At 46.1% G+C, this 22,427-nt stretch overlaps 1 protein-coding gene across 4 annotated transcripts in view; it reads left to right on the top strand.

The window, feature by feature from the left end:
* Nucleotides 1–16,836: 16,836 nt before the first annotated feature.
* XPNPEP1 (X-prolyl aminopeptidase 1) overlaps nt 16,837–22,427 on the top strand; it is a 31,078-nt gene continuing 25,487 nt past the window's right edge. Inside the window, exons 1-3 of one of the 4 annotated variants that reach the window (XM_059851940.1) lie at nt 16,837–16,962; nt 18,559–18,654; nt 21,319–21,449. In XM_059851940.1, coding sequence (XP_059707923.1) covers nt 21,333–21,449 — 117 coding nt within the window. In that variant the 5' untranslated portion in view covers nt 16,837–16,962; nt 18,559–18,654; nt 21,319–21,332. Of the gene's footprint in view, nt 16,963–17,258; nt 17,628–18,558; nt 18,655–21,318; nt 21,450–22,427 lie in introns of those variants that run through there. The other 3 variants (XM_059851941.1, XM_059851939.1, XM_059851942.1) reach the window with 3 other exon arrangements.

Below are 22,427 nucleotides of genomic sequence, written 5' to 3'. Positions count from 1 at the left end.
TTCTGGAGAGAGCTGTGAGAATATATACATTAAAGACAGGGATGTAGTCAGATACTGCAGGATAACCAGGGTTATGAGAGTGTTCTAAAGGGATACGATTTACTTTTTCCTGAATCAAGCCCCAAGTGTTTCCTGTCAGACCTCGGTACAATGGGATACAAATGTACAGTCCATTACGTTCACATTTCCTCCAAACTGCTGTCTCTTTCCTTGAACACAGAGTACAGGAAAGGATGCTTGCTGCCCCCACTCGTGTCTCTCAACTGACTTTATCTCCTTTGAAAAGGGAATTGAGACATTTAGCATGCACTGTCTTCAGTAGGTTGCCTCCTTTCTCATGTCTATTGCCTTAGGTTGAGAGAGGTTGTATACATGGAGGAATGTCTTTGATATCAGAGAGCTTCACTGGAGTAACATCAGCATGAATGAATGCAAAATTAGGTCCATGGGGAATAAAATGCTAAGCCTGGGGATAAAAAATCAAGATTCACAGCACTAGTCCAGAAGAATAGTAGCTCATACCATATAAGAACCCCATAGTTCTCATTTCCTCCTTATCCCTTCAGGACAGGAAAGAACATCCTGCTCTTCTAATATGAACAAAATAAAAGTTATTTTTGGAAGAAAAAACTCATGTTCGGAGCACATTTTTAAAAAGACATCGCTAATCTGAGATTCTGATGATGCATCTGGAGCACAGCACATCCCTTTGCACCAAGAAACCCTCATTTATTGGCTCAGCACCATCTACACTCAGGCAAAAGGTTTGTGTTGGTTGAACAACAAGGTAGGGATTCTTTATCAGCACATGAATGGTGACTTGAACCTCAAGTGCCATCTCTGACATGGGTGTGCTGTCACCAGACACACACCAGCTGGGAAGCCCATGGCAACTGCCTGGGGGAGAGGAGCATGGAAGTGTGGGAGCCTAAGGTCATGGCACACTGATAGATATGCATGTTGACTCAGTAAGTCTGAAAAAGGTTCTCTGTAACTACCCTGGAGTTCCACTTTCTGCTTCATTACCCCAAAACAAATTGAATATAGGACAAAAATAGTCCCCCACCCTCAGCAATGAGGTATCTTGGCATGTTGAGCTTTTTGTGTTATCTCAGGGCCCACAAAGGAGCATGTGGTGTAATTTCCTGGACAAATGTTTCGAAGTTTAGAGCATCAAGTCGAATTCAAAGCTCTTTGGACCAACTGTTGCTTTTCATATTTGATGGATCACTTGAAAGGACAGCAAGGCAATGAAATCAGCCTCAGATTTGTTAATATGCCTAAACAATATTAATTCATGAATAACGTTTTATTTTGGATTTTGATAAGTAACTGTCACTCCCAAAGCTCCTTAGGAGGCCAGTAAGATAGAAGAATGTGTATTAATGGAGTATCTAACAATAAGGATAAACAAATTGTAGAGGAGTTAATAATTTACCCATTCAAGATTAGCAAACAGCTAATGTACTATAAAAAGAATTCCACTTTCCCTTTAAAACCATTCATAGAGCATAAGATTTTAGCTCCTCTCAGTGTCAAGGGCCCCAAATACCTAAGCAGACTCTTGGGAATGACCTCATCTGTAGTTTCTGAGTGTATTCCCAGGGATGTGTAATGCTAGGAATGGCTGGATCGAAAGCTGGGGGCAGGAGCTCGCTGCCCCGGCACAGCAGGGTTCCCCAAATTGCAGCACAGGCCAGCAGTGCCTACAGAGAGCTCCTGGCACCCGCCTGCAGCATGCCAGAGTGTGCTCAGGGCAGTGTCCTTCTGTCACTGCAGCCATCGGAGCAGGCTGAAAAAAACCATCCCGAGATATTCCTATGAAGTCAGTGGATTACTCACATTCTTAAAGCACTGATTTCCCTGGTGGGACAAGTTGTGCTCAGTGGTTTTCATATGAAAGGATGTGAGATTGCTGCTGCTGACTGTCTCCATTTGTTCTCAGACAGGAAGTGGAGAAGGGCAGTGGGACCAGTGATCAGGTCTGTGCAAACAGACACTGGAAACTCAAAACAAATCAGTCACAGAAGTATGTGGATAGAGAGAAAAGAGAAAAACTTTTGCTTCTCTTTGCCCAGCAAATCCTGGTAATTCTTCAGAATGTGTACTAACCAGTTCCAAGTCTGTCTCTTACCCTGTGATGATTTACCCTAAATTGCAAAGTCTGTGGTTTTAACCGGGATATCTGAACTCTCTGGGACTCCACAGGGGAAAGATAAATGAATTTACAGAGCAGACTTCAGTGTCACAGCTGAGGGAGATGAGGAAACTGTGGAGAAGTAAAAGCACAAATTCCCTTTAAGAAGAATGTGTAATTCTACGTAGCATCACTTACATACCAGAAAATAATACACAGATCCACTATCTAATTAGAGTTCTGAATGTGTGTGTTATATAGCAGATGAAGTGGCTCAAACTACTGTGCAGAAAACAGACCTTAGATTGTCTAAAGATAGATGGTGAAAAACTATGAAACATCCAGAGTTTCCTAGACCTCACCAGAGTGAGAGATACATCAGTACAAATTGGGTCTCTGGCCTCCTGGAGCTCTGCAAATCATCAAAAAGGACATTAATGTCATTAGCAAAACCAACAAATGTGCCTATACTTATTACTTGTTTGTAATAAGATTTGGCTAGTGTATAATTAGCAGGCTGCAGAAGTCTTTTACGACCTCTGAGAACAATCTCTGCCATGCTGAGGCTCACCAGAAAATTCCCATTCTTTCCATGTAGTTACAACTTCCCCATTGGTTTCTACCCCATCAGATGGACTGACATAAGTATATCCAACATGTCATATGAATCCACATGAAATATATATATGTATATACATACACGTGCATTACTTTGATTATTTATTCTACAAGGATAATCTTTGACCAGGAAGAAGGCTTGATCCCCAAGAGGCAATTTCACTCTTCTGCCAAGCAGGACAGTGAGTTATCTTGTGTATTTGTAGTAGGTAGACACAGGATTACCCATTAGTTGGCTTGAACACATCTGACTGTGTGTGGTTGATAGAGCTGGTTCTCTGCCCTTCTGCTGGGATGCTTTTTTCTCAGGGCTTAAGCGTGGCTGTAGTGAGTTCTTTAAACATGTGTCTCACTAGGGCAAGGGAGGCTGGAATGGGACAAGTCACTGAATAGCTGCTAAACTGGGGCCCTGATTTGGATCCCAGTGCCAGCTGGGTGCCAGAAAACGACACTGAACAAGACAGCAATTCATGCCACCACTCTATAGAAAGCTGGGGGAACGTTTTTCTTTGGTTTAGGCTTGTATGATGCTGGATGGGAAAATGGCACACAAGTGTTCATCTGACACTGAAGCAGATGAGAACAGCGGTGTTGGAGTTGGCCCTCTGTCAAGCTGAACTGCAGCTACAGATCAGGCATCCTGCCTGGCTTTCAGATAGGAAACCAGCTCCAGACCTCGCAGCTCTGCTGCGCTTTTCTACAACGGGGGGCTTTTCAAAGCTGTTGAACCTATACATGAGAACCGGCTGTTCCACTTCCTTTTCCAACACCAGAGGTGTAAAGAGGCCAGCACACAGCCAAGAAATGGGGCCCTGAGTCAGCTGGGATTTTCTAAGCATCAGACTGATAGCTACCCTTCCTCAGATGGAGCACTCCAGCTGCTGGAGCTGGCTGCTGCTGCTAGGGGCCAGCTCTCAGGTTCCTTTAATGCTCTCTGTGCTGTGCTCTGAAGCTCAGCTCAATGATTCAAGTGCTTTTGGGAAGCTGGCATGGAGGGACCTGTTTTGTGATACACCTTCTGTCCCTTGCACCAGTGTTGTGCCCCCCAGGTTTGGGAAAATTGCTCTTGGATTGCAAAATGTTTAACTCAGATGTTGCCTCTCTGCCTTGCAAGTGGGTGCTTGGGACAGTGATGTGCTGGGACTGTGGGAGTGATTCCTTCCCATCTCATGGATGAACAATACATTCCCTTCACTTGTGATATTGTTATCAATGATTCAAAATGAGATAGCAAAAATTCTTTCCATGCTGTGTAACGAGCTTCCTAGCAGAGAGATCCAGCTGCAGATATGATACTCATGCTCTGGTGCTTTCAAGGATTATCACTGTAATGTTGGATGCTAATGGAAAGATACACTGAGTGTTAAAAAAAACCCAAAACAACTGCTGTAATAAAACAAGACTCTGTTGCTGCTACAAACTTGGTGTATGAACATGGGCATATCTTCAAGAGAAAACATCAAGTTTGCATGCCCATGTCAAAATTTTCCATGTCCTGACAGATGGCCTTTCAAATTCCATGACACCAGGTACGACCAAAATTCATAACCTTTCTTCTACTTGAATGCTCATTTTCCCAACTCTTGACTAAAGTGTCCTGAGCCACTGATTTGTCTAACTGGATCCAACACTATGCTTCTCTTTCAAAGCCTGCTAGCAGGCAGGCAACACCAGCCAGCTTTACTTACAGAGCCCCTCTGATTTCTGGGGAACTTTCATTTCTCTCAAAGTCAATCTGGTGATTCAAGACTAATGAACTGCTGTGAATACTCTGCTTTATCAGAGGAAATAGTTGGAGGCTGAAGTCTTGGTCCCTAACAAGTCTTTGCGAAGATATTAACGTGTCTTGCCAAGATCTAGTAATTCCCTCGCAGCCAATGCAACATTCCTCAGAGGCCATAAGGCAAGGCTGGAAAGGGGGATCATGTGGCTGGGCCCAAGCTGAATTAGCTACTCCAGAGAAACGCCATGAGCATGTGACTTCTTTGCAGGCACAGATCTAAAGTAACAAACCCACCTGATTTTGGTGAATCCATTCAAGACATCTATTCTCAAGATGTCTTATGTAAGAAAAATTAGAATAAATTTTCCAAAGTGAAACTAAGAACTGTACATAGAATGCTATAGCCATAAGAAAACAAGTAGACTTGATGATTGGGGTAAAAAAATGGAAGCGGGGAAGCGGACATTGCCCAGCTATGCCTACATTTTATTTGCTTGCTCTCCTGTGAGGAAAGTGTCAGGAGAAGAAAAACAGAAAAATGCTACATGTATCCCCTGTAACTGATTATGCAAAATACTGTCCTTCTGGGAGCTGCTTGCAATAAGTTAAACCTGACTTTCAGGGGATGAACAGCAGGTTTTCAATTATGGCATTTGAGACCTCCGGAATGGGGATTATGAGAAGACAGTGTAAGTCAGATGGCCCTTTTGAGACGTGCTTTTCATTCAGTGAGAGACGAGCCCTCACGCTGGTACTCTTGCAAGCACTCAAGGTATGTACAGTAAAGGGCAGCACAAAGATCTTCAAACAGGCTCCAGGAGGAGTGGAGCATGGTTTGGGTGAGGGGAGGACCGGTGCCTTGGATCCCAGGGCGTCACCATTGCTGTGCCTCTGCTCAAATGCCATGCAGCTAATTAGTTGTGGGAGCAGCCTTGGTGCCTGCTGGTTGGGTTACCTCTGTGCCACATGCTATTGCTGAGCTATTTCTCCAGCCTGAAGGGCAGGGGGAAATTTACCAGCAGCTTCAGTGAAAACAGGCCAGCAGGCAGTGCTTTGCATCTCCTACACTAAGAATCTTTACTTGGTTCACCACTCATTGTTCTGACAGTTGTCTCATTTATTCACTTTTACATCAAAATCCATTCCTCTAAAGCTTATGTTTAGCCTAAAGCTTCAGCATGTGCTAATAGTATTAATCATTCTGGAAATAGCTCTGTCTGCTCTGCTATCAGTAGCTATCTCGATGACACACTGTCCCAGCTCCACACTGCTTCCCTGCTCTCTGGGGGTGGCTCTCCAGCAAGTGCACAGCAGGGAAGGGGGACAGGAGGCAGAAGGAAGCAGAGGGGGATGCCCTTGGGCTGTGCATCCATATTTTAGAGGCTGTGCCAAGGTGCATTTAGCTGCAGTGCTTTTCAGCCCTGGCTCTTTCAGGGGGGTCTGAGCTTCCCCTGTGCGTCCCATCTGTCCTGGAGGAGGCATCACACAACAGGTTCAGGCTGGTGAACATGGTCTAGAAAGCTTCCAAGTGGGATCCGATTGTCACAGGCTTCAGGGGCAGATGGGACTTGCAGATAGGAGAGCCAGGTCTTGGAAGTGCTCTGGGGTCCTGCAGTTCAACTAAATGTTGATGTTTCCCATATGGTTTGGCCTTTTTACTAGCTTGACTTCTGTGTATGCTTCCCTTCAGAAAAAGGAAGGATATTCTGGAGGGCTTCAAGACCTTCTCCTGAATATATTAAGAAATAACACCACTGGTGGAATCACCAGCAGAGAAATTAAACTAAGACTGAAAATAGAGTTTCTTTTTGCTTTCTTATTAAAATAAAAAAAAAAAAAAAAAAAGCAAATGCCCAGATCTTGGACTCTCATGTTTCTTTATCTAATGGACAGTCTCCAAACAAAAACATCCTCTGGGGCAATGCCATGTTCCCTTCACAATTGCCTGAACCAGTTTTTCCCTTATTTCTGATTGTATAATATCTCACAGCTAGCTATGGCAATTGTGGAAAAATGCCAGTAACAGTAGTAAGGGTGCAAGTAACACATTGCCAGACTTTTTGAATATAATTTAGCTGCTGAAACCAAATGATGGCTACAAGCATATGACCAGTCACCTGCCTGCTTCCTGGCCCACAGCTTAAGAACTTCAAAATAGTACAAAAATATTTGCCAGTTAATTAAAAAACCTGACTTTTCTGAAGGTCAACAGAGATGGCTCTGCCAAGGAATGCACACACACAAAAAAATCCAGCACAATTGGCAAACCACTTCCCATGTCTTAGTTTCCCATTTTAATATAATACAAAGTGCTTGCAGACCTGACTTTTCCATGATCCACAGCAGGTGCCAGAAGAACAAATTCCCACACAGGGCATTTGCTCAGGTAAAGTACTGCTGTACCGAAAGTTGCACATGATGGAGTAGTCATTGAATAGGAAAACATGAGGTCATTTTTAGCTATTGATAATTCAAGGAAATGTAAAATATATGGGGCATAAGTGGGAGTGGAACAGAATACTGCTCTGGTAATTGTCCAAGAAATGTTACGCTTTTATTCACAAATCAATTGACAAGTCAACAAGTTCATCTGAGATCATTGTGTATCTGAGGTACTTCTGCAGTACTTGAATTTTAGAACCCTAGTATCCCATAGCAATGTAAAATATTGTATGTGCGGTTGAAATTAACGTAATTACCTGACTTCTTCAGCACTGATCATTTATTTTGACTCTGTGGTCCTTGGGGTAATATTCTTCCTTCAATTCATAGTATACTGTCAGCATTAACAGTGAATCATAGACAGGAGAGAATAATCAGCTTGCAGCTTCATCTCTTTTCCAGCTAACCTTTCACCATGAAGCATTTTTAAAAGGCTGGAAATGAACATAAAATTGAAAGTTGACTGAGCTACTTCATCGTTTTTACTACAGCAGCAGTACAATATCCGTACCACTAAACAAATTTACTGAGAAAATTATTTTTGCTGTCAACACTGTTGGGAAAAAGCCAAAGTTCCCATTCAAATTACAGCAGCACTGCCCAGGCTAAACAAATTTAAAAAGTGAGGATTTTGTGATTTTGTTTTTACTCCCTCCAAAAATGCAGCACATTTCTTGCATCACAAGCTAAGACATCCTGTTCAGCCACATTGTTTTATAATCAAATGCTTTCCTTTACCTCTTGCTTGACATTAACCCATTGCTCCTCCTCTGGATCCTCTCCTCCATATCTGTGCTCCCATTTCCTTTCTGCTGCTGTGCTTTTTAAGTTAACATCAATTTTAAAAGTTCCTTTTTAATCAACCCAGACCAGCTGGCATGAGCTGTCAGCAGTATTCATTTCTCTAGGCTCTTGCCTTGTGTTGCATTGCCTTGGCAACAAGATTTAGCAGCAAGGCAACAGTCTTGAACTTGTCAGAGTCTGTTGCAACGCGCCGAGCATGTATTACTCTCCAGCACCTCAGGTTGCTATAACAACTACTAACAATAAAACTCATCTCCTGGCTTTTAAATACAGGAACTTCTACAGTCTGTTTCCTGGCAGGACTGCAGCAATATTATGTGATTCCTGGCTGTGCTTGTTTTGCCTTCTCCTTCCTTTGTGCACATGATAGCAGCCCAGGAGGGAGGCACGAGGCCCGGGAAGGAGCTCGGGATGGGCAGCACAGCCCGAGTGGGTGAGAGCATGGGCACTGCCAGGGCTGAGAGTGGGGCTGGGGGACCAAAATGCCAAGTGATCCCAGGGACAGAGCAGGGCACAGAGCCCCAGCAGCAAACTCTAAATGCTCCAGACTGGTGATGCTCAGCACCTTCCTGCAAAAAAACCTTTAGTTTTTTTCCCCTGTTACAGCAAATACACCTTGTGTGGTAATAGCATCCTGGGGAGGAGACTGCAGCCAGCAGAGAGGCACTTTTGGTCTCTACTACCACAAAGTGCTTTCTCCCATCCTTGCAAATGTTCAGCTGGCAGTACTGAGGACAATATAGGAGCAGTGTAGTGTGGAAAGTTGGGCAAGGGACCAATGACTGTCATCAGATCATATAATATCTCAAGCTGGAAGAGACCCATGAGGATCACTGAGTCCAATTCCCTGCTCCTCACAGTATTACCTACAAATAAACCCTATGACTGAGAGCATCCTCTGGATGCTCCTTGAACTCTTGCAGAGTTGGTTCCAGAGATCAACCTCCTCTCAGTGAAGAACCTTTTCCTAATGTCCTTCCTAATGAACTTCCCCTGGCACAGCTTCATTCCTGTCCTATTGCTGGTCACCTGAGAGAGATCAGCCCCTGCCAATCTCCTGCCTGCTGTGAAGAAGCTGTAGCCTGCTATGAAGACACCCTTCAGTCTCCTCTTCTCCAAGCTGAACAAACCAAGATATCTCAGTTGCTCCTCTCAGTCTTGCCCTCAGCATCTTAGCTGAACTCCTCTGAACACACTCTAATAGTTTGATGACCTTCTTATATTGAGAATAAGAAGGACATCAAACTATCTTATGTTGCACAGAGTACCCTGCATCAGTGCAGAGCAGAGTGGGACAATCTCCTCCCTTGACAAGCTGGTGATGCTGTGCCTGGTGCACCTCAGGACATGGCTGGCCCTTTTGACTGACAGGCACTGTTGACTCCTATTTAATTTGCCATCGACCTAAAGCCCTAGATCTCTTCCTGAGGGGCTTCTCCCCAGCCCCTCCTTCCCAAGCATGTACATATAACCAGGTCTTCTCAATCCCAGGTGATGTTTGTACTGTGCCCTGATCAGCATGGGTTGTCACGATAAAAATGTTGCAAATTAAGTCTGGATCACTGGTGCTAGGTATCTAAAAAACCTTTTAGCAGAAACAAGACTGTTAGTGCCAGAGGAGCCCTTTGTGAGGAACATTTTCAGTCAATGAAAATGCAGGATGAGGATGCAAATTGAGCCAGTGCAGAATCATGAACCATGGAAATTTCTCAGCAGCTCACCCAGTGCCCTGTCACATCTCCTTCCTGTGGCTTCATTCATGAGGACAGAGCAAAGCACTCATCCTTTTCCTGTATGTCACATCCATGAGTATCTCGTGCAGACTCAACACCGTTCTCACTTTTCCATAACATGGCTCATATTTCTTCAAAGGGACAGAATCCATAACCCGTGACGTGAACAATGCTTGTACAAGAATAACTCAGGATACAGCTCATTTCAAGCGTGGTGAGGGATGCAAACAGGAACAGAAAAGAAGCAGCAGATCTTTCCTCCTTTATGAGTGAAGCTCAGGTTCTGCAGCCAGGAAGCATTGCCTGATACAGCAGTGGGATGTGGGAGGAGGCAGAGCTCTCTCTCTGAGCAAAGGTCTGTTTGTTTAAACAGATTTTATAATGTAAAAATGGTGCTTTTCATTTTCTGCAGTTGCTGCCAGCTGAAGGATAGTGGTTGCAGGTGACAGGAGCTGCTGGAGATCTGATCACACTGCTTTGCACTGGCTGCCTTCCTGTGGGGCCAAAGGCTGAGATCCCTCAGAGTCCCCAAGCACAGAGCACAGCCTGGACCCTCAGGTCTTTTAGAAATGACCCCAAGCAGGACTCATGTGGGTAATGCTGATGATAAATAAATCAGTGCAGGGCACAAAAGTTGCAGGCAAGGAGCATCCCTGGATATGCATGATCTTTCTACAGAGAGAAAAGTTACCTCATTTGCTTTCTCGGGCTCCTGCTTTCTCCTGTTCAGAGTTTTGAGTAAACATTCCTGTATGAAGTTGCTAAGAGTCAAGGAGCCAGCCTAACAGAGACACCCTGGCCCCCAGATTTCTCTGGAGTGCCTCATATTTCATGTTTCATTTGGGGGGGAAAAAAAAAAAAATCAGCCCAGGTTTTCTCACTCCTAATCTAGAGTTTTGGTTTAAGAGACAAAACCAACTAATCAAATATAACGAGCCTTTATTTTAAGGAAAACAGCTAATTTGAAAAGCCCAGTTCTGCAGTTAGATCTCAGGACAGCAGTGTCTAAAGAATTGAAATGTCATAGGTGGGGTCTGTTGTCCCAAATCTCTCACAGATGTCAGCTATGGATCACTGTCCCTTGGGCATGAAAGTTAAGGAACACGGCCAGACACCAAAGTAAAGCACCTAAGCCTCACAGTTTGGTGTAATGTGCAGGGCATGTGCCAGCATCCAGGTTTGTGCCCAGGTGCTGATCACAGCCTGGGAATGCCTCATGGCATCTGCAGGTTTGTTCCCATAAGGCCAGGCACAGAACCTGGGCTACATTTTTACGGTTTAAAGTTCCTACACTGAACACATGTAGAATGTTTAATCCCAACTTTTCTCTGCTTTGTACTGTTATCTGAGACAGACAGTAACCCAATACTTTGTGTCTGGACTCCTGCACTCACTGGAATAAACATCTGTTTCTTGTACTGTGATTCATTGAATATATTATACAGCTTGGGACACCAAATTATTTCAACACGTTCAAGCTTAAGGGATTTTTCAGCAGGTGAGTGGGCCTCGCTCACAAAGGCAGTGACTTTGGGTGGGAACTGGGCTTGTAAAATGTGGCCCTTTGATACATTTATACAAATAAATGTCTATTACCCTGAAAATATTAATTAGAAACAAAATCCACTGGCAATCTCAGATACTAAACTGGTGTCAACATTGGGAGGAGTGCCACTATCCCAAGCCATGGCAGGAGCTTACAGGAGGGCTCTCATTTGCCTCCCAAGCAGACAGGACCTAGCAGACACCTGGCTCCATTAGTTTTATTGCTGGAGCAGATAAGGGACCCTTGTGTAATAAAAATATTTCCCAGGTGTCAGGCCAAAACACGGGAAGTCACACGTCACTGCGCCCTGTTAATGTTTGTGATAGTGAATACTTTGAGGAAGAATGGCATCACAGGAACTGGATAAAGTCTCTGTTGTGCAATGAGCATGATTTTAAAATTTAGACATGGTATATATCCATAAATATATGCAATATATATACAAGGATATATTTCCTTGGCAGAATGGAGTTTCATGCAGGCTGGACAAATGGTCTCCTAAAGCATTTAACATCAGTGCTGCACCAGTGACCACTGTGGTCTCTTTTGCATGCATTAGATCTAGCTTTTCCTATCTCTTTTCCTGCTAGAATGGACAAGGGAAAACTAAGGAGTCCTGGAAATAGCCACAAGGCTCAAATCTGGGCCATTTGCGAAGAGGCAAGTGCAGGTGACAGGGGATGTGTGTGCACTGTGTGGTGTTGAAATGGAGCCAGGCAGAGAACGCAGCAAACAGTTCGTTTTCATCCGAGTTGTTCAAGGTTTGCAGGCAAAGCCTGAACATCTGGTATTTGACTTAAAGGAGCAGACGTGGAAGTACTCAGATATCTACCTGGCCTACTGCTGCCTCCCTTTCCTTTCCAAATGTGGCTGCTGGGAACCACCCAACCATGATCAACTTCCAGTGCTGGCCAGATAAATTGTCCTCCCAAGAAAAGCGAAGATAAGATCTCCAGATAGGCTTGTTTCTTCTCTCCCTGCTATCTTTTTCCCCAAACACAACATTTGTTGTTGCAGTTTCTAGTTTCACTGTTTTCAAACATACAAAATTTATTTTAAACATGATCCAAGAGAACTCATGCCACATGTTTGAAACCTTCATTTAACTCAGAGCTGCGAGCTAAAAATACAAACAAGTTTTTGCTGTTCTCAGGCCCTTCCTTGTCTTGGCACATTACAGCACTGCTGTTACATACTACCAAAACACTGGCATTAATTGTTGTTAGGTAATTTTCTAGGGTGGAAATAGGAAGAAAACTGGACTTGCTGTCCCCCACATGGATATAGGTGTGCCCCTGAGAATGTGACCCTGCCCAGCCAGCACTGAGATGCTCACTTGTGTTGTTGTGAGTAAAACTTTCATGTGACAGTTTGCAGGACAGCCCCTGGAAACACAAACACAAGAGGGTGGGCTATTGTCCAGGCAATCCCAGAGCTCACACACCGATGGGAGGGACTGTTCAGTCATGTGTGCAACCTTGTAAAAATGTGTTTTGGACCTGTGTTGGCAGTGTTGGCAGGGAGGAAGTGATCCCACACTTCATCTCCAACCCCCTGCGTGTCTCCTGCTGCATTTCCCAGCTTGGAAACAGTGCTGAGGCTGTGGCATTGTGGGGCCATGGCAGAGAGCCCAGTGGTTCTGGTGGCACCAGCCTCTGTGTCAGGGAAGCTGGGCTGAGAGCACCCTTTCATCTGTCCAGTGGCCAGGAGATGTCCCAAGCCACTGGCAGACACTACTGGCATCTCCTGCCCTTGGTGAGAGCTGTGTAGATGCTCAGCCCCTTGCTACAAATCCTCTTTCCATTGCTCTCTCCCACAACAATCTGCATTACTTTGAGGGAAAAAAAAATGCCCTGGTCACAGACTGGTTGCTGGGTCACTTCTGACACCACAATCTCACCAAGGTGCCAAAGAGCATTTGCCATCAAAAGGCTGTGGGATGCTCGAGGTGGGCAGGGGGTCATTTTTGGTGATTAGATTGCAAAGCAGGAGTCTAAATTTCACAGGTGCCCCAAAAGAAGAAGGTGAAGGAAATGAAAGTTACTACCACAATAAAGGTGTAATGTGTATAGGAGGGTTGATAAGATAAAGCAAGTTCTTTTATGGCTTATTTCCTGGCCTTGATCACTCGATACAGATCAAGATTACAACAGTTAATGGCTGTTATTTGGTGATGTTGGTCTCTGGGAATTTTGGTTGTTACTCCTCAGGTCTTTCTCCCTCACCCCTCTCTTTTGTTATCTGATGCAAAAGCAGCATTTTAAGGACATAAAAGATAGCCCAATTAGGAAAATTTAATCCAAAGCAAGGTAGATTGAAGTGCTCCCATAAAATTCTTTGCATCAGAATTGTCACCATTTTATTTGAGTTCAAACAACCACTTAGAAAGGACATTTTCATCTCTTTGAACATTTAATAACATATATCATAGACAGCTCTGCCTGATAAATGAATTATTAAAGATTTTACATTATCTACACGGGCAAGTTCATTAGGACCACTTCAAAGCTTCCCAGAGACTCAAAATGCCCAGGAAACAAGCATCAAACTTTTTGGCTTAACTGGAAAGCTCACTCTGCCTTCTCTTATTTAACTTATTAGCCATATATTATTCAAATGAAATGAATAGTGCTGCCTCCTCTGCTCATCCAGGCAAAACCTGTAGCAGCAATCCACTGGCTCATTCAGCCTGGGCTGCATGCACCAACCCCCCATGCAATCCAGAGCCCCTCAGGGCTCATCCATGGGCTAAACACTGCTCCTGTTGGCTCAGGTGATACTGAGATGCTTGCAGTGCTCAGACCAAGGTCCCTGCAGACAGACAGGACAGCAGCTCACATGGCACAATCACACCTCCACCTGTGACTTGGCTCTTCACTGCAGAGGACTTGTCCCCAGCATAGGCAGGAGATATCTGCAAAATGCTTTGTGACCTGAAAATATCTTTTCTTACAAGATCATTACTCTTCTGGAATGAGGTTCCTATGCAGAATACCCATCAGTTTGTCATTATTAATTCTATCAGGAAGGAAAGCAAATTAGTCTAAATTTCAGTGCTCAATGAGTCAGAACCAGCTAGAAGTCACCTCTGGGCACAGAAACCTTAACAATGTGGCTCTGCAATGCCAGGCACTCAGTAACAACCTAGAAGCTCTTCCAGACATCAATATTTTCCCTTCTGTTTTCTGCTTCCTTTAGCACATTTTTTAGGAGATAGGAATGAAGCTTTTTTTACCTTTATTAAATAAAGAACTTGATGAGGAAGTCAGAATGGGGACACATTTTGGCCACCAGACCATGCAGTAAGGTGTTTTTGAGTGGTGGCTTAATTCATTTTAAATTACATAGAGACATCAATATCACATTGATAGTCTGTCCACAGTGATGCTTGTTATTTCTGCCCTGAGCTGGGTTCAAAGTAGAGACAGTTAAAAAAATTCAATCCTCTAGTTTGTTCTCCTCTCTTGTTGAGGCTGTAGGAGGAGGGAGTACAGACCTGCTTTCACACTGTAGTTGTTTTCTTTGGACTGGCTGTGGACAGGCAGAATGGCATCTCTCAACCTGGAGCAACTGGGGCAAGTTCTGTGAAAATGCTGAGCTTTCCCCTTCCCTGTCCTCCCCCTGGTACACTGGGATCTGCCAGCAGCTTGATTATTTCATACTGTGCACGCTCCCCAAGTCACACTCCCACATACAAGAAGTATTTTCTTTCCTCCCTGTGTTTGATTGCCACTGCTCCCACGGTCCATGAGCTAGCCCAAAGTGATATAATAATGATTTGCTGGCAAAAAATAATCAAACAAACAATTTCACTGGCACAGGCTGATTACCTCGTGTTTAGCCTCTGTCCTAAATTCAAACAAACTGAAAATGCTGCAGAATAGGAGAGGAGAAGGCGTCCCCACTTGGAGAGCTGGAAAGGCACATGACAAACATTTCAAATGTTTTGGACTGATCCTTTTCCCTTCCCTGGGCTGGCGCACAGCTCCAGCAGGTGCAGATTTCCACAACCCTCTATTAAAGAGCCACAGGCAAATTCAAAATCTAACCCCAAATTATTATTATTACTGTTATTGTGAGTCAGAGGAGGCTGAAAGGACTCTTTCACAACCCTGATTGGATTCAGCTGCAGAGTTCACCATCAGCAAATGATGGTGATCATCGTGCCAATGTTGTAGTGCTTTTAAAATGTCCTGACACGTGCTTTAGTATGAAAATCTCTGGATTCTGGCTGGTTTCCAAGAAATTAATCTTCTCAGCAAATATTCTGCAGGGTGAGCATAATATGGTCTGTAACACAAATGCAAAACACGGCTGTAGTTTACCCCGAGGGGGACACTGATATGTGATGAACTAAATGGGCCTTTTTGGCCCAGACTGCCAGGATTGTAGGAGTCCCTTGTGGGCAAGGCTGAAAGACAAGGTGAGAATAATCGAGAAACAGTAATTAGCTGCACACAAGGAGGTTAATGAGGAAAGAAATTTTCCTGTTATAAAAGTCCCAGTCACCAGCCTCTCCCTCCCTCTCTCTTGTCCCTTCTAGGGGACAGTCTGCAATCCCAGCCCCAGCCAATGACCCTTCCCAATGCTGGGATGCTGGTTGCAGAACAGACCTTTTATTCTCTTCTGTCGGATTACAAGTTTTGCTGTGCTGTGCAGTACCCTACATTGTATTCCAGGGATCTGCAGTGTGGAGAACAGTTGCTGGCCAGGCCTGACTGCAGGGGAGCTGGAAATGCTGAGTCTGGAGAACAGTGTGAGAGAAAAAGAAGCCAGACCCTTTCCAGATGTGCACAGCAAAAGGTCAAGGGGCAAGCTGCAATGTGGGAAATCCGCTTGGATATCTGAAATAAACCTTTTTGCTACAAGGTGGTCAGCACTAGCACCAGTTGCCCAGGGTGGCTGTGCTTCTCCTTTCTTGGAGAAAATCAAAACTCAGAGGACAGTCCCTATAGAACCTGCTCTAGCTTTGAAGCTGGCCTTGTTTTAGCAGAGGGTTGAACTGGAGACATCCAAAAGCCCACTGCTGCAGGCAAACCCCTCTTGTCTGGACACAGTCACAAAGCAGAGTTTTTTCTTTTGCTGTAGCCTTTCTTAGTGGTGATCTCACATCTGCATTTCTGTAACAGCCTTCTGTTTCTGTCAGCAGGGTTCACCTATAGCCTATGATACACTGCCAGGGCAGAGCAGGGCCATGGAAGGTGTTTTCATTAGGAAGCATGCATGGCAAATGACCAGATTTTCACAGAATCATAGAATAGTTTGGGTTGGAAGGGACCTTAAAGACCACCTAGTGTCAACCATGGGCACTAGACCAGGTTGCTCAAAGTCCCATCCAGCCTGGCCTTGAGTATTTCCAGGGTTGGAGCATCCGCAACTTCTCTGGGCAACCTGTTTCAGGGCCTCACCACCCGGACAGCACAGAATTCCTTCATAGTATGGAATTTCAACCTGTCCACCAGTGTGGTGCTGGGGGAGCCGGTGTGAGCCCCCAGCCTCTGCTGTCCTCCCCCGGCGCCTTCTCCGCCCGCCTTGGGCGGCTCGCAGCCACCGCGGCCCGGGGCCGGCGGGCGCGGGGCCGGGCGCGCTCGCTGCGCGGCCTCCATCGCTCCTCCACGCTGGGTCTTGAAGCTCAAGGGCGAAGCGGACCGCGGAGGCGAGCGCAGACCGGGGTGTGGGACAGGCGCTTCGCTCCGCTCCGGTCCCTCCCCGCCGGCTGCAGCGCACTCCGGTGCCCCGGGCTCCACAGCGCCTTCCCCTCAGCAGGATACGGAGCGCCGGACGGGACGGGCGGTCCCCGCTGCCTTCAACCGGGCGGCCACGCCGGGCAGAGCGGCGGCGGTGGCGGCGGCGGGGCTTGTCCCGGTCCCGGTCCGTGACATCAGCGGTGACGCTATGGGGGCGGCCCTGGCGGCCTACGTGGGCGCTGACGTGACGGCGGCGGGCGGGCCGGCGGCAGGTGAGGCGCGGCGAGCGGGGCAGCCCCGGGTGGGTGCCCCGAGCTGATGGCGGAGAGCGGGACCTGTGCCCGGGGCCCGGCCTCCCCTCCATGGCTTTCCCCTCCAGCCGGTTCCCGGCGGGTCTTCAGGCCCAGCCCGGGCGCCCGGGCCCCGCAGGAGATGCGGCACTGACAGCCGGGCCCGGCCGGGGTGGCCAGGCCCAGGCGGCTCCGTCAGGCCTGTGGAGGGCTAGGGGAGGCTTTTAGCCCAGGTGGGCACGAGCATCTCTCTTACGAGGAGATACGGTGGGAGCTGGGCCGGTTCAGTCTGCAGAAGAAAAGACTGAGAGGGGATCTCATCAATGCATGTAAATGGTTTGAAGGTGGCTGCAGGAGGATGGTGCCAGGCCCTTAGAGGTGGTGCCCAGCGACAGGACGAGGAACAATGGCCATAAACTAAAACACAAGAAGCTCCACCTCAACATGAGGAAGAACTTCTTTTCATTGAGGGTAGCAGAGCACTGAACAGACTGCCCAAGGATGCCTTGGTGTCTCCTTCCCTGGAGACATCCAAAACCCACCTGGATTGTTCCTGTGTCACCTGCTTCAGGTGACCCTGCCTTGGCAGGGGGTTTGGACTGGACCAGAGGTCCTTTTCTACCTTAACAATTCTGCCATTCTGTTTGGTGAGTTAGAGGTGCTGCAGGTGCTGTGGAGAGGGGACAAGCAATGGGCTTGTGCCTCAGTGTATGGCTGCCCTATGTGCAGAGAAGCCAGAGCAGCCTGGCTTTGAGGTGGTGCTGCTGGCTCCCGACTATGCAAGCCAATGTGCTTATTTTGAACAAGACTGTTCATAAAAGAGAAAGCAGAGAGGAAATTATCACAAGAATGAACATATCTGAAGAAAACATGACATAAACACTCAGGGTGGTCTACACAGCAGCCACAGGCAGACCCAGCTGCAGCCAGACCTGCTGGCCTCCCCTCCCTTCCCCAGTGTGGCACTGGCACACACTGACACAGGGGGCCTGGTGGCAGTGGCCCTGACCATTGCTGGTGCCAGGGCTCACAGCAGCTGATCACTCTGCGTGCATGTGGGAGGCAGGAGGATGTGTTTGCTTTCTCTGGCAGCATTTTTGTGGTTGCTCTTTCCCCCATGTGTCTGATGGAGATGCTGTCCAGGCAGGATCTGGTCTGGGCTCTTTGTGAGCTGCCTCCTGCAGTCTGAGTGAGGTGTAGATAACATATGTCAGGACAGTGGCAGATTTTGGGATCCAGCTCCGACTCTCGTCATGCTACAGTGCTACTTTGCATGTTACTCCTGCTTTGCCTTAATTTCCCTATCTGTAGTATGGGGCGTGGCCCCTGATAGAGTGACTGAGAAAACAAATTGGCATAAACCAGCACACGCTTGCAAGATTTAATCATAAATCTTGACAAGCAAATGCCTGACCCTTGACATTCCCTGTTCCCTCATCGTTCACCCTCAGCGCATCTCTAATCTTACCACCAAGAACACAGTGTTAATGCATTTTCAGCTCATGGCTGGGGGATGAGAATGTTTTATGGGCGGGCAAAGTTTGTTAGCCACTTCAGTTTTGCCCTTTGCTTTCTCAGGCACAGTGGAGCTTATGAAGGCCAAGCAAAGAGCTGGATGGTATTTTGTGTGAGCAGAGACAAGTGGCATCCAGACGTGGGGAACTGCAGAGACAGGTAACAAGGGAGCCTCATACCTTTGAAAAAGTTAGGGCAGGAAATGGGGGTGGTTCTTGCACTGCTGCAGGCACTACCTTAATTTCAGCTGTGTTTCATTTTAATCTCTGGACTGATTAAATAATGTTAGAAATAATGATAGAGAAGCTGTTTTAACTTTGTAGAGGCTTGTAATTATGGCCAAGGGAGGAAAAGTCACTTGTTAAGACTTATAGGGGTGACCAGAGTAAATGGCTACCAACTATCTCTGCTCTCTGGAAACTGAAGACAACTTCTATTGTAAAGTTTGTGAAGAATATTTTGAAAGCCATTTCTTAAAATGTGGGGGTTATCCAATTAGAAGTACTCCTTAAGTTGGGTTTTGTCGCTAATCTATCTTAGATGTGTTTTTAATATCAAAAGCAAATCTTTCAGCAGTGAGAATAATTTTAAATTTTTTTTTTTTTTTGTCCTTGAGAGAATCTCATCTTGCTAAGAAAACCATGGCTTGTCAGCAAGGAGCTTTATTAAAAGGCAAAGCCTTGTCATGCCTTGCCTATTTATATGAGACTTCTGGACTCCTGGAGACAAAGCACAGGCCAAGAAAGGGAGCTGTGTCCTTATGAGTTTGTAGAAGGAGATTCTTTTCTGCTGGCTAGTCACTATGTTGTTGTTCTCTCTCCTGTGTGTTTCACTCTATCTGAACATAAATCAGCAGCAATGTTACAGAGTGTTAGAGCAGCTCACTGTGGAGGACAAACAGAAACAATCACAGTATTATAAAGTTCAGTGTAGCTTGCAAACACTGTATAAAACAATGACATTTGTGCTGGAAATAAATCTGAGGTGTAACCCCTGCAAAGGGATGAGATACCAGTTTGAGGATACACTAGTGTGGTGCCTTTTGAGATTGATTTGCTTATTGTCTTCTGGGTTTTAAAAGACAGTTTACCTGTGTACCTGACTCTATGGGCAGAGTCAGTCTCATACAAGTCTGGTGTGCTCTAAACTTCCTGTGATGAGACATGTGCGTGGTGGTCTTGGGTTTTCTTTACACCTGAATGCACCAGATCTTGGTTAAGTTTGTGATTTGGTCACTGCGCTACTGTGTGACCTTGGTCAAATCAAATCTTGTGAAAGGGAGGCAGGTCTTCTGCCTTCCTGTTCAGATGGCAAACATTTCAGAGCAGGGACTGTGCCTTATTGTGTTTTGCCATCAGAATGTAATGTCACCTGGGACTCCTGGTAGCTACTGAGGTGTAAATAGAATAAGTGCCTGGATAAGCAAAAAATGTTTGAGACTTGCATGCTGTTTTCTTCTCCCCTCTATGACCTATTTGTAGACATGGCTGTGAAATGAGCTGTGAAATTAACTGGTCAGTATAAAATATTTCATAGCATGGCCTTCAAGCAGCACATAACCCACCTTGCCCTGGAAAGTGACAGCATTAAAGTTATAAGAGTTCTTAAAAATATGAGAGGCCTGGAGAGAAAATCGGGAAGGGGATTATTCCACTTTGGCATGCTTTGGAGATATGAGTGAAGAAAAAGGTGGACAACCTCTGAGGTTCAGGCTGCTTGATTTTCATAGTTTTTCTGGCCAGTCATCCTCTGCAGCCAGCGTGTGCCTCCCACTGCAGCCATCTCTTGTGCCAGCACAGCAGCAGGGCCTGACGCGTCACTGTGCTGGGCGCTCACAGCGGGTGCTGGCTGCTGAGGGTTTTGGGGGAGCACATTGAGAGGCTGGTGTTCACTGCAGTGCCAAAGACATCTATTGCAAAAACACAACCAGGGAAGCTGGACTGTGCCCTTGGTTTTCCCTCTCATCTGCTGTGTGCCATCCAGGCTGTGCCCCACCCCACCTGACACCAGCTGAGATCTGCAGAGCATTTGCCAAAGGTCTTTAGAGAACATTCCCATAAGCATCCTTAGTTGTCCTCTGGCAGTCACTTGTGAGAGCTCAATGGGCTGTTCCTCCTGTTACAGTTGTGTTCTTGTTGGGTGAACTAGTATGCACCCCTGAGGTCGGTGTAGCCAGTGAATACATCCCTCTGAATGTCCTTGGGAGCAGATTTCTTTTGTCTGAGTTAATTCAGTCAGCAGTTCATGATGAAACTCTGGGCTATAGTAAAACCTCTAAAAGTTACATGTATAATTGGTCCATTTCTGAGTTCCTGGTGTGCATGTCTTCCTGTCCCAGCAGCCTGTGCTCCTGTGGTGGATAAGCCACAGCATCCCTGGCCCTAAAGTGAAAAGACTGAGAGTTTCTCTCAGTGCACTTGGTAGGTGGGGCGATTCTGATCTAAGAATACTTGGCTCCCTTGCCAGGACCTCTCCTGGCTGTCACAGGGTATTTCTGAGGTGCTTTGTTCCTAGTGCTATCCACATGCAAGAAGGGGTTGACCAGTGCATTAAGCTTACATGTATCACCACAGGGCATGCCATCCTTCACCAGGTGGGAAAGATCCTTTCCAGGGCAAGCCAGCTTTGATTCTCTGGCCTTAACTTGATTTCTTGTTCTCAAGAGATGAAGGGACAAGACAGGTGAAACTCTGGCCTGAGAGGGATGAAGTTGGTACAGTTGTCCTCAAGGGGAGTTTCCAGTGGAAACAGCTTCCTCCAGCCTGTGCATGTGGATGACCTGGGATGGCTGGAGAAGCACTGAAGTTTCATGCTTTGTTTTAGTTGCAGGTAGGAAGATGAGTCCGAAAATTACAACAGAGCTGCTAAAGCACCTGCGGCAGGTGATGAAGAACCCCAGATATGTACAGGAGCCTGTCCAAGCCTACATAGTTCCCTCTGGAGATGCCCACCAGGTATGGATGGATGCATTATGGGAGTGGTCATACTTTCCTTCCCTGCAAAAATTAAAAGTCAGATATAACTAAAATCATCCTTTGTTCACTTGCTTTAATGGTTCTAGCATAAAAGTCTGGGAAACCTGAGAAATATCATGTTGGAAAACATTTCTGGGGTCTGTTCAAGAGACTGAGGTTTTTATATTCTTGTAACAAATCAGTGTGGATGTTCCACCAACAGCTTTTCATCACTTGTCTTCAAGGAGCTCACACAGCAGAAAAGGGAGCTTGCCAGGGCACTTGCTGTGCCCATCCTGGCTTATGGGAAAAATGGGTTTACTGGAGGAGGAACAGGCCTTATCTGGCCTTTACTTTCCCCAGCAGCATCTCCTGATCATACAATACATACTCTCAAGCAAGGTAGAAAAGGTTTAATTGCAGTTTTCTCTTTCCTAGATCCAGTTCTTGGTGAAATTTGTTGCGTTACGCTAGAGCCCTTCAGATCCCAGATGAAGGGGCCTTGGGAGAGGCAGGGAAGGAACAGGCCACGGTGCCACTTTCCTTTCCATGCTGCTCTGCATCACGTTCTGTGCACTAAAGACAGGAGGCAAGTCTGGGCCCAGGGTGGTAACCCATGGCAGTAACTGTTGTGTGCTGCTTCCACTGTTAGGAATTTTGTAGTCCGTGACATAAATTTTTAATTGCTGAACTGCCTGTTACCTCCCCTGCTTGCTCATGTGGAAGGTTCACTCTTCTGTTCACTCTGTTAGGAGACCCGAGAACTACTGAGGGTTTTCCCCTCCTCAGCCATTTTCAGGAAACAAAAGACCTTAAGCTTTACTGGCACACACCCAAAGCTCCCTTTTACCTCAGGGTGCATAAGAGCAAAATGCAACTGAATCAGAACCTTTGCCCTTGACTTGGCACTGAGGTGAGCCGGGTCCAGACTTGCCTGTGCCCTGGGACCATATGTGCAGCATCATGTTTCCTCATAGG

The sequence above is a fragment of the Haemorhous mexicanus genome, chromosome 7 (assembly GCF_027477595.1).
Source record: "Haemorhous mexicanus isolate bHaeMex1 chromosome 7, bHaeMex1.pri, whole genome shotgun sequence".
Taxonomy (NCBI): domain Eukaryota; kingdom Metazoa; phylum Chordata; class Aves; order Passeriformes; family Fringillidae; genus Haemorhous; species Haemorhous mexicanus.
The sequence above is the reverse complement of the archived record's forward strand: the minus strand, read 5'-3'. Positions and strand labels throughout refer to the sequence as shown.